The sequence below is a fragment of the Phyllobates terribilis genome, unplaced genomic scaffold (assembly GCF_046119375.1).
Source record: "Phyllobates terribilis strain yellow unplaced genomic scaffold, ASM4611937v1 Scaffold_1__5_contigs__length_1240528914, whole genome shotgun sequence".
Classification (NCBI taxonomy): Eukaryota; Metazoa; Chordata; class Amphibia; order Anura; family Dendrobatidae; genus Phyllobates; species Phyllobates terribilis.
Genome location: NW_027362761.1, coordinates 1,198,732,293 through 1,198,748,037, shown reverse-complemented (window position 1 = coordinate 1,198,748,037; position 15,745 = coordinate 1,198,732,293). Strand labels below are relative to the sequence as shown.

General features: G+C 47.4%; 1 protein-coding gene across 13 annotated transcripts in view; it reads right to left on the bottom strand.

The window, feature by feature from the left end:
* SLC4A11 (solute carrier family 4 member 11) overlaps window positions 1–14,242 on the bottom strand; it is a 461,140-nt gene extending 446,898 nt beyond the window's left edge. For 5 of the 13 annotated variants that reach the window (XM_073649316.1, XM_073649323.1, XM_073649348.1 and 2 more), the window contains exon 1: window positions 13,834–14,241. In XM_073649316.1, coding sequence (XP_073505417.1) covers window positions 13,834–13,891 — 58 coding nt within the window. In that variant the 5' untranslated portion in view covers window positions 13,892–14,241. Of the gene's footprint in view, window positions 1–13,833 lie in introns of all 13 variants that reach the window. The other 8 variants (XM_073649370.1, XM_073649400.1, XM_073649336.1 and 5 more) reach the window with 7 other exon arrangements.
* Between the last annotated feature and the right edge of the window lie 1,503 nt (window positions 14,243–15,745).

Genomic DNA, 15,745 nt, shown 5'->3' with positions numbered 1-15,745 from the left:
TCGTTACATATCGTCCTGGGTCAAAAAATGTAAAGGCGGATGCCTTATCTCGTAGTTTCCCGGGGGCCGGGAATACGGACGACCCGATTCCTATCCTTCAGGAGGGGGTGGTGGTTTCGGCAGTATGCTCTGAGCTGGAGGAGGAGGTATTGGAGGCTCAGGGGGACGCCCCTGTTGGACCTCCAGGGAGATTGTTTGTTCCAGATCAGTTGCGACAAAAGGTGATCGAGGCACACCATAACTCAGTTTTGGCAGGACACCCGGGGAGTAAAGCAACTGTGGATCTCCTCTCGCGTCGGTTTTGGTGGCCTAATTTACATAAGGAGGTGGTAACTTTTGTCGCGTCCTGTGGGGTTTGTGCGCGCTCTAAGACCTCACATACCCGTCCGTCTGGGGCCCTCTTACCTTTGAAGATCCCGGAGCGTCCTTGGACTCATCTGTCTATGGACTTTATTACGGACCTCCCTCCGTCTTCGGGTAAAACGGTCATACTCGTTGTAGTGGACAGGTTCAGCAAGATGGCACATTTTATCGCTCTTCCGGCTCTCCCTAATGCTAAAACTCTTGCGCAGGTGTTCATTGGGGAGATTGTGAGGCTTCACGGGGTACCCTCCGAGGTGGTGTCTGATCGGGGGTCTCAGTTTGTGTCCAAGTTCTGGAAGGCGTTTTGTGCTCGGCGGGGGATGCAGTTGTCATTCTCATCGGCTTTTCATCCTCAGACCAATGGTCAGACGGAACGTATGAACCAGAGCTTGGAGACATATCTCCGGTGTTTTGTGTCAGATAACCAGGAGGACTGGGCTTCTTTCTTACCTCTGGCAGAGTTTGCTCTTAATAATAGGCGGAGCGAGTCCACTGGTAAGTCCCCGTTTTTTGGGGCATATGGTTTTCACCCCCAGTTTTGTACTTTCAGTGGGGGGGGCTCTTCGGGGGTTCCTGAGGAGGAACGATTTTCCTCATCACTCGCTTCAGTATGGAGAGGGGTGCTGAAGAATCTGAATACTATGGGGAACCGATACAAACGTATGGCTGATAGGAGGAGAGTGTCTGGTCCGGACCTAAGTGTGAACGATCGGGTATGGTTGTCTACCAGGAATATAAAACTTAAGGTTCCCTCCTGGAAACTGGGTCCCAGGTTCATCGGGCCGTACAGAATCAGTTCTATTATTAATCCGGTGGCATTCCGTCTTGACCTCCCCCCTACGTTTAAAATTCACAACGTGTTTCACAGATCATTGCTTAAGAGGTATGTGGCGCCGGTGGTACCGTCACTTTTACCTCCCCCTCCAGTGGTTGTCAATGGTAACTTGGAGTTCCAGGTATCGAGGGTCATTGATTCACGCTTTAATCGCCGGTCCCTTCAGTACCTGGTTCATTGGAAGGGGTATGGTCCTGAGGAGAGGATGTGGGTTCCTGCGTCGGATATTAACGCAGACCGATTAGTTCGGGCCTTCCACACGACTCACCCGGATAAACCTGGCCCTGAGGGTCCGGAGGCCCCTCGTAGAAGGGGGGGTACTGTCACGGGTGTGTTGCCACGAAGATCGTCACGAGTACACAGCCTGACTTCTCGCAGCTGACTTGTTGGTGCTTTGTGTTTCTCGGCAGTGAGGGAGTTAATTCTCTCTCTCTCTCTGGGCTAGATGAGGTCCAGCCTCGCCCAGCTGCAATCAATACTTCTGTAGTGAGACTCCTTCATATACCTGCTGGTCTGTTTGGGAGGTGTCGGTGAAAGCATTTCATTCAGACTGACAGAGCGGATCGTGGTGTTTGGAGTTGCTGAGATAAGTGTATTTGGAAGTGTTTTTTCCCTTTCCTCGCTTTATCATTTATCTCCTTTCCCGTTGGTTTTCCCTCTGTTGTAGTTGAGAAGTTGTTTGTATGCAAGGTGGTTTTGGTTTTTCCCTTGTACTGTCTCGTTCGTCTAAATACTGTGTTTGGGCATATTATTTCTTGTTCCCTTTGGTTGTGATCGGGGTCCTTCTCAGGACTAGATTACTGAGGTGCAGGGATCTTCAGGAGGTAGGGGTTACGCTGGCGGCCTGGACCTCTGTACCTTTAACAGTACCTCCAGGTTGAGGGATTAGTCAGGGCCCCAGCTTAGGGTCAGCTTAGGCCCCCTACCTCCAGTATACAGAGACAGCGTGACAGGGAACCTCCGCCATGTTTGACTGTAGGGACCGTGTTCTTTTCTTTGAATGCCTCTTTTTTTTTCCTGTACTCTCTATGTTGATGCTTTTTCCCAAAAACCTCTACTTTTGTCTCATCTGACCAGAGAACATTCTTCCAAAACGTTTTAGGCTTTCTCAGGTAAGTTTTGGCAAACTCCAGCCTGGCTTTTTTATGTCTCGGGGTAAGAAGTGGGGTCTTCCTGGGTATCCTACCATACAGTCCCTTTTCATTCAGATGCCGACGGATAGCACGGGTTGACACTGTTGTACCCTTGGACTGCAGGGCAGCTTGAACTTGTTTGGATGTTAGTCGAGGTTCTTTATCCACCATCCGCACAATCTTACGTTGAAATCTCTCGTCAATTTTTCTTTTCCGTCCACATCTAGGGAGGTTAGCCACAGTGCCATGGGCTCTAAACTTCTTGATGACACTGCGCACGGAAGACACAGGAACATTCAGGTCTTTGGAGATGGACTTGTAGCCTTGAGATTGCTCATGCTTCCTCACAATTTGGTTTCTCAAGTCCTCAGACAGTTCTTTGGTCTTCTTTCTTTTCTCCATGCTCAATGTGGTTCACACAAGGACACAGGACAGAGGTTGAGTCAACTTTAATCCATGTTAACTGGCTGCAAGTGTGATTTAGTTATTGCCAACACCTGTTAGGTGCCACAGGTAAGTTACAGGTGCTGTTAATTACACGAATTAGAGAAGCATCACATGATTTTTCAAAGGGTGCCAATACTTTTGTCCACCCCTTTTTTTAGGTTTGGTGTGGAATTATATCCAATTTGGCTTTAGGACAATTCTTTTTGTGTTTTTTTCATTGAAGACAAATTAAATGAAGATAATAATACCAAAGAATTTGTGATTGCAATCATTATCAGGAAGAAACTGAGTATTATCTGACAGAAGTGCAGGGGTGCCAATACTTTTGGCAAGCACTGTAGATGATAGATAGATATTAGATAGATATTAGATATATGATACATAGATAAATATTATATAGATAATATATAGATAATAGTCAGATCTCGGTGTAGTGCGCTGGTTATGACGCCCTCGGCGTTGTCTCCTTACAATAAACACTGGGTCGGTTCCTGGTTACAGATTTGGGTCTGAGCCGCTGCAGACAGGATCTGACCCTCCAGTAATTGCCGCTGCCGGATGGTGACAATCAGCGCAGTGTGATAAATAGATAATTCGTGCCAGGAGAAGCAGTAACGTGGCCCAGGGGAAGGAAATCCTGTGACAATGTTTAGACGAGCGCTTCCAAGTGTCACCCACTATCAGGGAAAGCGAGGACGGCCGTCACTGCTCAGGGGTAAGGAAATATTTCTGATTCTCAAGAAGATAGACAAAACGCTTGATGAATCTGGATAAAGAGTAACTAAACTTCCACTGCATTTTTTTCTTATTTAGCAGGTGATTTAATTGCCTGCAGGTTAGTGGGGGTCCGGGTCCTGAGACCACCAGTCACTCAGTACACCCCCGAACAGTATGCAGCTCAGGAGACACCTCAGTCTATGTTGTCTTCCATTTCATTGACGATACCCTAAGTCTGTAATACACCTGTTATACTTATAATCTGTCGTCCTCATGTTATTATTTATTATTATAGCGCCATTTATTCCATGGCGCTTTCCACGTGATAGGGGTATACATTGCACAAACAATTACAATAATTTTGAACAATACAAGTCAGCAACTGGTCCAGGAGGAGCGAGGACCCTGCCCACGAGGGATCACAATCTACAGGGATGGGTGAGGATGCAGTAGGTGGGGGTACGTTGCATCAATGGTTGGACAATGGACGTCCACTTTACCCAATATCTACAGTGTAAGAGTGGTGGTGTTGGCGTCATCTTCCACCACACGGTAAAACTACTTTTGTTGAAAATACAAGTCTAATATATTAGAAATGATTGAATAAATTAAGGTGGAATTGAATTCTAGTTGAATTTTACAACACCTGCCAAACTGCAGATTTTTTTGTAATCTGTTTCCGCACATATTCCCCGGATATCTATTTTTTTACATAATTTTTAAAGGGCTATCAAAAAGTAAAAAAAAGCCTGCTCGCCTCTGCGTCCCCTCCGCTCCGCACCCGTCCGGACTGCGCCACATCATTTGATCACAGCAGCTCGCACTGAGATCACGCTGGGCTGGGACTTCCGGGTCGTTGCATGCTGTTATATCATGACGTCCTGATCTTCTGCACGCTTGCGGGGATTTCAGGCTGAACGCCGGTGATTTGTATATGCGGCGTGAACAGGATGGTTGACAGCGAGGGCCCGAAGAAGTAAGCGGTGAGGTGACTATAAGGATTTTTTTTTTTTTTGTTTTACATCTTACTTTTATTATGCTCTGGGGTCTGCAGAGATCTCAGAACATAATAAGAGACATTTGCTCCGAATAATTTCTCTGCAAATCGGATTTCGCAGGAAGATCCGTGCAAACAAGCACATTTGATTTTTGCTTGATTGGCTTATCTCTGTAAAATATCCATGAACTGCATTGATTCTAATAATTTGTATCTTGTTACTCTCTTTTTTGTATAGATAGTTTCTGTTCATCAGCATTCTACCAGTACTATAGATACGGGAACTTCCTTTTTCTCACCTCCCAGCTTGCATTGCTGCTGCCATTGTTCAATGGTTGACTGATCTAAAGTGAAAGCCAACCTTTCTGTTTTTGTTTCTGCATTTAGATTGACAGACAGGATAGAGGGAGAAAAGAGCTAATTACCCGAGAGACAAAGACCCATACCACTTCCTGTAGAGAGACAAGAACCTGCCCTCACTTGCTGCATAAAGACCAAGATTTGTCCCCATTCCCTGTAGAAAGACAAAGGCCCGCCCACACTTACTGTAGAGACAAAGACCCGCCTCTACTTCCTGTAGAGACAAAGACCTGTCCCCGCTTCCTTTAAAGACAAAGACCTGTCCCCGCTTCCTGTAGAGACAAAGACCCGCCTCTACTTCCTGTAGGGAGACAAGGACCCGCCCCCACTTCCTGTATAAAGACAAAGACCTGTCCCCGCTTCCTGTAGAGACAAAGACCTGCCTCTACTTCCTGTAGAAAGACTGATACCAGACTCTACTTCCTGTAGAGAGACAAAGACCCACCTTTACTTTCTGTAGAGAGACAAAGAACCGCCCCCACTTCCTGTAGAGAAATAAAGACCCACCACTTCCTATAGAGATACAAAGGCCCGCCCCCACTTCCTGTAGAGAAATAAAGACCCACCACTTCCTATAGAGATACAAAGGCCCGCCCCCACTTCCTGTAGAGAAATAAAGACCCACCACTTCCTATAGAGATACAAAGGCCCGCTCCCACTTCCTATATAGAAACAAAGACTTGCCCCTACTTCCTGTAGATACAAAGGCCCACTCCCACTTCCTGCAGGCAGACAAATACCCACCTCTACTTCCTGTAGAGAGACAAAGACCCACCTCTACTTCCTGTAGAGAGACAAAGACCCACCTCTACTTCCTGTAGAGAGACAAAGACCCACCTCTACTTGCTGTAGAGAGACAAATACCCACCTTTACTTTCTGTAGAGAGACAAATAACCGCCCCCACTTTCTGTAGAGAAATAAAGACCCCCACCACCACTTCATATAGAGAGACAAAGGCCCGCCCCCACTTCCTGTAGAGACAAATACCCACCTCTACTTCCTGTAGCAGGACAAAGACCCACCTCCACTTCCTGTAGAGAGACAGAGACCTACCTCTACATCCTGTAGAGAGACAAAGACCCACCTTTACTTTCTGTAGAGACAAAGAACCTCCCACACTTTCAGTAGAGAAATAACGACCCCCCCACCACTTCATATAGAGAGACAAAGGCCCGCCCCCCACTTCCTGTAGAGAGACAAATGTTATGCACATGCCCGGACTGACTGGTGTGAGTGTGGTTAGTGATCCCACTGGACCATGAACCGAGGAGTGCCTGGAGGGGCGTGACTAAGTATCAACTCAGTCCGACCAAGGTCGCATGGTGGCTCAGTCGACTCCGTGAACCAGGGAGGAACCGAGCAGAGGGACCAGGTGCTACTCCAGGTCAGACCCCGGTCACAGCTGTTGGCCCACACCGGGGAATGCAAGAACAGGCAGGTTAGGCTGGCATACAGACAGGTGGGTACTGGCAGGCATGGCTGGTATGCAGACAGGTGGGTACTGGCAGGCACAGCTGGTCTGCAGACAGGTGGGTACTGGCAGGCATGGCTGGTATGCAGACAGGAGGGTACTGGCTGGTAGGAACGCAGGCAGGATAGGGACCAGTACAGACTGGGATACAGGAACAGAGCCGCAGGTGCGGTAGACAAGCAGAGCAGAGCAAAACCCGCAGGTGTGGTAGACAAGCAGAGCAGAGCAAAACCTGCAGGTGCGGTAGACAAGCAGAGCAGAGCAAAACCTGCAGGTGCGGTAGACAAGCAGAGCAGAGCAAAACCCGCAGGTGCGGTAGACAAGAAGAGCAGAGCAAAACCCGCAGGTGCGGTTGACAAGCAGAGCAGAGCAAAACCCGCAGGTGCGGTAGACAAGCAGAGCAGAGAAAAACCTGCAGGTGCGGTAGACAAGCAGAGCAGAGCAAAACCTGCAGGTGCGGTAGACAAGCAGAGCAGAGCAAAACCCGCAGGTGCGGTAGACAAGCAGAGCAGAGAAAAACCTGCAGGTGCGGTAGACAAGCAGAGCAGAGCAAAACCCGCAGGTGCGGTTGACAAGCAGAGCAGAGCAAAACCCGCAGGTGCAGTAGACAAGCAGAGCAGAGCAAAATCCGCAAGTGCGGTAGACAAGCAGAGCAGAGCAAATACACACAAGGTACTTGCAATGAAGTAGCGAGTGGACACTAAACTCACAAACAGAAGTACAGAGACAACGAGTTGGAGTTAGGTGCAGGTTCAGACACTGCAGGGAAAGGGAAGATACGGACATAGAGACAAACAAGTAACGGGCTAGGACACTGTTCAGACAGGAACTGAACCAGGAACAAGATACAGGAACGAGCCTGGGAACTCAGCCCCCAGGGTGGTGGAAACAGACTAGAAGTCACAGATACAGGTAACGGGCCTGGGTATACAGCCCCCAGGGTGGCGGAACAGACTAGAAGTCACAGATACAGGTAACAGGCCTGGGTATACAGCCCCCAGGGTGGCGGAAACAGACAAGATACAGGACAGGCCCTGGCAACTAAGTTGCACAGAACACACTGTAAGAAAGTGTTGCTCAGGCACCTCCTACTGGGTGGAGGGGCTTAAGTATCCAGTGACTCACAGCAATAGGCAGGGGACGCATTAGGACTGTGCACACAGTAACTATAAGAAACAGGCAGTAACCGTGCCGCCGCCCTAAGCAATCAGACAAGAGACATGGACACAGCAGGCACTGGAGCAAAGTGTGCAGCCTGGACTGATAGGTAAGATGGCGGTCTTGCATGGTGGGAGGTGGTAAGCCATGCTAGCATGCCGCCAGGGATGTTACAACAAATACCCACCTCTACTTTCTGTAGAGAGACAAAGAACAGCCCCCTCTTTCTGTAGAGAAATAAAGACCCACCACTTCCTATAGAGAAACAAAGACTTGCCCCTACTTCCTTTAGAAACAAAGGCCCGCTCCCACTTCCTGTAGAGAGACAAATATCCACCTCTACTTCCTGTAGAGAGACAAAGACCCACCTCCACTTCCTGTAGAGAGACAAAGACCCACCTCCACTTCCTGTAGAGAGACAAAGACCCACCTCCACTTCCTGTAGAGAGACAAAGACCCACCTTTACTTTCTGTAGAGACAAAGAACCTCCCACACTTTCAGTAGAGAAATAACGACCCCCCCACCACTTCATATAGAGAGACAAAGGCCCGCCCCCCACTTCCTGTAGAGAGACAAATGTTATGCACATGCCCGGACTGACTGGTGTGAGTGTGGTTAGTGATCCCACTGGACCATGAACCGAGGAGTGCCTGGAGGGGCGTGACTAAGTATCAACTCGGTCCGACCAAGGTCGCATGGTAGCTCAGTCGACTCCGTGAACCAGGGAGGAACCGAGCAGAGGGACCAGGTGCTACTCCAGGTCAGACCCCGGTCACAGCTGTTGGCCCACACCGGGGAATGCAAGAACAGGCAGGTTAGGCTGGCATACAGACAGGTGGGTACTGGCAGGCATGGCTGGTATGCAGACAGGTGGGTACTGGCAGGCACAGCTGGTATGCAGACAGGTGGGTACTGGCAGGCATGGCTGGTATGCAGACAGGAGGGTACTGGCTGGTAGGAACGCAGGCAGGATAGGGACCAGTACAGACTGGGATACAGGAACAGAGCCGCAGGTGCGGTAGACAAGCAGAGCAGAGCAAAACCCGCAGGTGTGGTAGACAAGCAGAGCAGAGAAAAACCTGCAGGTGCGGTAGACAAGCAGAGCAGAGCAAAACCTGCAGGTGCGGTAGACAAGCAGAGCAGAGCAAAACCCGCAGGTGCGGTAGACAAGAAGAGCAGAGCAAAACCCGCAGGTGCGGTTGACAAGCAGAGCAGAGCAAAACCCGCAGGTGCGGTAGACAAGCAGAGCAGAGAAAAACCTGCAGGTGCGGTAGACAAGCAGAGCAGTGCAAAACCTGCAGGTGCGGTAGACAAGCAGAGCAGAGCAAAACCCGCAGGTGCGGTAGACAAGCAGAGCAGAGAAAAACCTGCAGGTGCGGTAGACAAGCAGAGCAGAGCAAAACCCGCAGGTGCGGTTGACAAGCAGAGCAGAGCAAAACCCGCAGGTGCAGTAGACAAGCAGAGCAGAGCAAAATCCGCAAGTGCGGTAGACAAGCAGAGCAGAGCAAATACACACAAGGTACTTGCAATGAAGTAGCGAGTGGACACTAAACTCACAAACAGAAGTACAGAGACAACGAGTTGGAGTTAGGTGCAGGTTCAGACACTGCAGGGAAAGGGAAGATACGGACATAGAGACAAACAAGTAACGGGCTAGGACACTGTTCAGACAGGAACTGAACCAGGAACAAGATACAGGAACGAGCCTGGGAACTCAGCCCCCAGGGTGGTGGAAACAGACTAGAAGTCACAGATACAGGTAACGGGCCTGGGTATACAGCCCCCAGGGTGGCGGAACAGACTAGAAGTCACAGATACAGGTAACAGGCCTGGGTATACAGCCCCCAGGGTGGCGGAAACAGACAAGATACAGGACAGGCCCTGGCAACTAAGTTGCACAGAACACACTGTAAGAAAGTGTTGCTCAGGCACCTCCTACTGGGTGGAGGGGCTTAAGTATCCAGTGACTCACAGCAATAGGCAGGGGACGCATTAGGACTGTGCACACAGTAACTATAAGAAACAGGCAGTAACCGTGCCGCCGCCCTAAGCAATCAGACAAGAGACATGGACACAGCAGGCACTGGAGCAAAGTGTGCAGCCTGGACTGATAGGTAAGATGGCGGTCTTGCATGGTGGGAGGTGGTAAGCCATGCTAGCATGCCGCCAGGGATGTTACAACAAATACCCACCTCTACTTTCTGTAGAGAGACAAAGAACAACCCCCTCTTTCTGTAGAGAAATAAAGACCCACCACTTCCTATAGAGAAACAAAGACTTGCCCCTACTTCCTTTAGAAACAAAGGCCCGCTCCCACTTCCTGTAGAGAGACAAATATCCACCTCTACTTCCTGTAGAGAGACAAAGACCCACCTCCACTTCCTGTAGAGAGACAAAGACCCACCTCCACTTCCTGTAGAGAGACGAAGACCCACCTCCACTTCCTGTAGAGAGACAAAGACCCACCTCCACTTCCTGTAGAGAGACAAAGAACCTCACACACTTTCTGTAGAGAAATAAAGACCCCCCACCACTTCATATAGAGAGACAAAGGCCCACCTCCACTTCCTGTAGAGACAAAGGCCCACTCCCACTTCCTGTAGAGACAAAGGCCCGCTTCCACTTCCTGTAGAGAGACAAATATCCACCTCCACTTCCTGTAGAGAGATAAATACCCACCTCCACTTCCTGTAGAGAGACAAGGACTCACCTCTACTTCCTATAGAGAGACAAAGACCCGCCCCACTTCCTGTAGACAAATAAAGACCCACCCTTCCTATAGAGAGACAAAGACCCACCCCACTTCCTGTAGACAAATAAAGACCCACCCTTCCTATAGAGAGACAAAGACCCGCCCCCACTTCCTGTAGAGAAACAAAGACCCACCTTTACTTTCGGTAGAGACAAAGACCCTCCCCCACTTCTTGTAAAAGCATGTCCCCATTTGCTGTCGTCTGTCCCTGTGCGTCTCTGCCGCTAGAGACAGATTACACTTGACAGCTGTAAGGACCCAGCAAGTTGAGAAGAAGAGAAGCGGCAGTCAGTTCAGTATTTACAGAGACTCCACACATGTCAGGAGGTGTTTCAGCGCCAAGTCTGATATTTTTGCAGTTTTGTTAATGATAACACTAATTTATATCTATACCAAAGCCTTGTGCAGATATAAGGTCATTATGTGGGGGATTATGTGGGGGAGCACTTAGCTGGAGAGGCTGCGTAACAAAAGCAAAAATGGAAGGTCTACACTTAACGCAAGGACAACATGAAACTTAAGACCACACATAAAGGTTATTATATGTTCAGAACCATTATAGAGTCAGAGCTGAGTGGTTTTCCTTGACAGATCCATTAAGATATTTCCATGAGTTACTATTTTGAAGGACTTAAAAAAATTTACATCAATATCCAGACATTCACAACCTTCACTGTGTCCTACATCACGCTGCCCTCAGTTTGACGTGCAAAAAAAAGTTTTTGTTATGACAAACTGTTCATACTTAACAGGAGCGGATAAAGGTGAATGGTGATTTATGGGGTTGGTTTGTTTGATGTTAAAAATTTGTAGGCACCTTTATCCGTAGCACCGCGGCTCTCACATTACTGGTCACAACCCCTTGTACGGACACCCCACTCTCTGGCACCAATTTCCTGGAGAAGCTGGTCTGGCACGTTACACACTGCTGTGGCTTCAATATCCCTCACATACAGGTATCCATCTCCAGCCATCTCTGAGGAGGCACCACTCTGAACACCCAGACATCGGCTTACTGGCTCCTCATCCATCACAGGAGGATTTATCTTCACCTCTCACACTCTTCACAGACAAGAATAAACCTCATTATTTTTCCTCTACTGCGGCAATCCTCACCCTTTACTAATAGAGGCTCTCTCTCTCTTCTGCACTTGGGTTTGTCTCCCCTGGACAGACCTCACCTGGCAACACCACAGGCAGGAGCTTTTCTGTGGTCCTATCTGAGCCATAGGGTAGTTTACCATAATAGCAAGTGCTTACGTACTCCCCTTGATAGCTGTGTAAGGGAATGAGTGATTCGCACACTAGGAATGCACAGTGTGACTTATAGGGACCGATGTTGCCATGTACCAGCCCTAGAGAAAAAAGTTGGGAACCAAGGGAAAAATGGAGGAACTAAAATGAGAAATGTGGTTGCCCGGAGGGAGGAGAGTGACCAGAGGCACAGGGACTTGTGATCTACTGGGACACAGAAAATATAAAAAAAAACTGAGGCCAAAGCAGAAGATGAATCCGTCGGCCAGACTTGTATCATTTCAGATGTGCACTGTCAACTGAATTGGCTTATAGCCGCATCGCAGAAGAAGGGGAGCAGAAGGACGAGGTCCTTAGCCTAGGTCAGGAGGCCTAATCAGCAGAACGGAGAGTCGTTCAGGAGAGCAGCGGGATGCGGTCCTTCGCCCAGGCCTTCTCAAAGGGACGGTTGATCGAGTGAGCTGAAAGGCGAGGAGGACTACTTAAATGAATGGTTGATTGAGTGACCTGGTGGCCAAGAGGCCTACATTACAGTACAGATGGGCCTTGAGCTGCACTCTAGGAGATGGAGGCAGCCGCCACAGATCGTTGGTGTAAGGAGCTGCCAATGGATCAAAGACCAAAACTTGCAGCCTAACGGGGAAACTGAGCTGACTCCTGTTAGGGCCTGTCAACACGGCCCCCTCAGAATTATTATTTATAACCCAGCAGGCATGTTTTTTTACTGGGGGGTACATCTCCCCTGCCAACTTCTTTTCTTGTCATTATTGCTCATCTGCATCTCACATGGAGCCTAATGTCAGGGTCACCAAATGATATGACAATCTTGAATAAACCATAAGGATCCATGCAATGTATGAGCTTTTCTTGTAAGAGGATCTCCGGTTTATTTCCATCCTTCTTAGAATCACTGCCCCTAAACAATAGCACCATTATTTACACCGTCACTCCTCCAGTCAAGATTTCATGTAGCTCATTTCCACTAGGACGTCTGGAGCTGTTTCTTACCATAGACCATTAGCTGTAGGTCAAGACTTCTCTTCTTAACCCGTAAGGTTTTGGACCTTAAATCTTACCCCATAAGGACCAGTCTGTTTTGGACCTCAAAGGGATACTCTGGTTACATAAATTACCACCTATTTAGTGGATGGTTGTTATTGTTAAAGGGGTCAATAGTGAGTACTCCTTGATAATATAAGATTATAGTAAGGGAGAGGTTATATGTCCTTCATGTCCGAAGTCTATAATATTGTGGATTGGGTAGACGGACAGAATAAGTGAGTTTCAGAGGACATATCATGTATGGACTAATTATATAAACTCTTCGGGAGGTAATGGAAAAAAAAAAACAGCAAATCTGTCGCTTTCTCTGTTGATCAAATGAGTTCAACTTATGTGACTGTACATCATGAAGCATTAAAAGGGACCTGTCACTTCAGATAAAAAAAATGTAAAAATATATTTATTTTTTCATCTGGTGTAAATGCCGATGTTCTCCTGAATCCGGTGATGTTTTTCTTTTGTTCCTGCGCCTCTCCGTTCCTGAGATATGACCCTCTGTTCCCTGTATATAAATCTAGTCTCTTTAGCCAAATGGGTGTGGTTCAGAACTCTACTCTGGTGGAAGGCTTCTTGAGCAGTACGCCCAGTTGGATAAAAAGCCTAGATTTTTATATAGAAAAGAAGGGGCCATATCTCAGGATCAGAAAGGCAGAGGAACAAAAGAAAAACATCACCGGATTCAGGAGAACAGCGGCATTTACACCGGGTAATATAATTACATATTTAAGGCAAATGACAGGTTCTCTTTAAAGTGGGTCTTTATCAAAATTAATGCACCTTTTAATACCACAATGAAAATCACTTAGAATATATGTAAGGTAAAACTTTTATCTAACTAGATGTGAAGGATGGACACCACCAACTTTATAATGCGGCCTGGCAGCAGTACGTAGTAGACCCCAGAGCATGTCAGTGATGCTCCTCAAACCGAGTTGTAAGTAAAGTCCACAGCTTTATCCAAATATTCTGGAAACTCCATCACTGCATTGCTGGTCAAGAATGGCTATAAATTACTACTGAGTGGACTCTCCCTCTCATTGGTGGTCCACAACCTATTAATGGTGACTATGGGTGATTGTCACTTTTTTTTGTAGACCCCCAACAACTACCTTCCACCAGCACCAGTCCATTAGTGAATGCCAATGACTAATTCACACTTTTTTGGAGCCACCCTCCAATGAGAAGTCTAGTAATTACGTTTACAACGTTCTTGGACCAAGGGAAGGTCCACAGTTCATGAGACATCACAAAAGTGAAGAAGAACATGGGTTATGGGTCCTACCTTCATCAGTTGTCTCCAGACTTTCCACGCTGTCTGTCATGTTTTGGTCTCCCTTCATCTTGCTGTAGTCTGGAGAAAGCTACGCGGGTCTTAACCCAAAACAACTGCAGAACTCGGACCCTTGGAACAGCTGTGAACAGTCAGCAGCCCAGGTGAGCTGGGAAGTCAGCAGGTGTCAGCCGCAGATTAAATCTCATGCACCTATAAGCAATGTCAAGGTGACCTCATGTATTTCTGACCTTGGTGTGCACAGCTCGTCCCGTGGAGAACCATAATCAAAACTGTCAATGATCCTGCAGCACAAGACACATGGGCACCTTCCCTTCTCCTCGGTGATACGATCCCTTCCCCCAATGCACACAAAAATGTCTCTCGGTTATATAAGTAAGCAAACAGCACGGAAACTTGACCGAGATGAGGAAACGACTTAGAACGTGAACGCTTTAATACTGGGAACATATTGTGTGCGAGTTAATGGACCTGCAAGGAATATTCGTACGTAGTCATTACGGCATTTTTGGTAGATTGCCATCCGTCTCTCCGCACTCACACACAAAGAAATCTTCACAAAAGGACTTAAGACCATGTCTGGTAAACAAGTACTCCCTATAATTATATATATCATGTGCCGTAGGCATTGGACAGGGCCAAAGTCTCCTCCATGTTTGAACAGTATTAACCATTGCACATTATCTAGTACGAATGACAGTAAACTACGTTCTGCGCTTCAAAATTAGCATTTTTGGGGACCACTTGGCTGTTTATTATCTCTACTTCAATAGGAAACAGTTACAGTCAGTGACTCCAGGTTAGGGGTGCATTGTCTATTGGAGTCTGAAGTTGTCTGAATTTTTTTTCCCTCCTATATTGTACCTTGCACCTCTCTGCTTTCCAACATTGGCTGCCCAGCAGAACGATCCCATAGGTGTGGCACATACACCCTCCGTTATGCCTCCGCTGCCCACGGTCTGGTCTTGTGCTCCGTGACGTAGGATCATCCATCAGAAGTGACCTTGGTGCATTCTTCCTTCATCAGTCAATTACGAAGCGGTCCTCATGTGATGGGTCACAAGATACTCATAGAAAACTGCTTCGTGATGGTGATTAACACTTTGGCTCCACTCAGACCTTTCCAATTTTATCCAACATTTTACAACTGCTGTCCCACGGGAACGCACTCGGAGGGATTTGGCTGTATGTTAGTTTTCTGACCGAAAAACAAGTTTATTTTTCCATATGGATAAAGCTTATTGTGACCTACCAAATTTACATAAATTACTGAAGAAATAGATTTGACTTTCTGGATCACAAATGGAGATGGTAATCAATAATCACGGCCTGCAAGTTACAATTCTGATCAATCCAGAAGTTTAAGGGCTATTCCCATCGCTGACATTTATAGAAATTCCAAAAGATATGCCATAAATGACTGACAGATGCAGGTCACATCTCTGGGCTCCACACCTATTTTCAGTCAATGCCTTGTCTCCTTCCGTGTACAACAAGTTGCTGGCACTATCCTCAGCTGCACCTCCTTCACTCTCCACAACAATCTCAGTGTCACATTCCTAGCAGATCACAAATTCCTAAAATTGTGGGTATCCTAGTCATCAGTGCCCCAGAAATCATACAGTTATCACATGTTCTTTGTACTCATGCTGATACATGTTGTTTATGGTACACCTAAGAGTAATGTAAAGCTTGGTAGTGAGTGTTGGAACCAGGGTCAGCGGTTGGGTGCACTACCATGTAAAGACACTATATTTTAGCCGTATAGTGCAGTATACACTACTTTACATATTGTGTGGTCTTCCATCCAAAAAGATAATTTACTCTGTCCAAGGTACTGAAAATGTATGTGTGTTATTTCTACATGACTCTGATGTTTGCACATTGCTAAGCACTGGAGTTG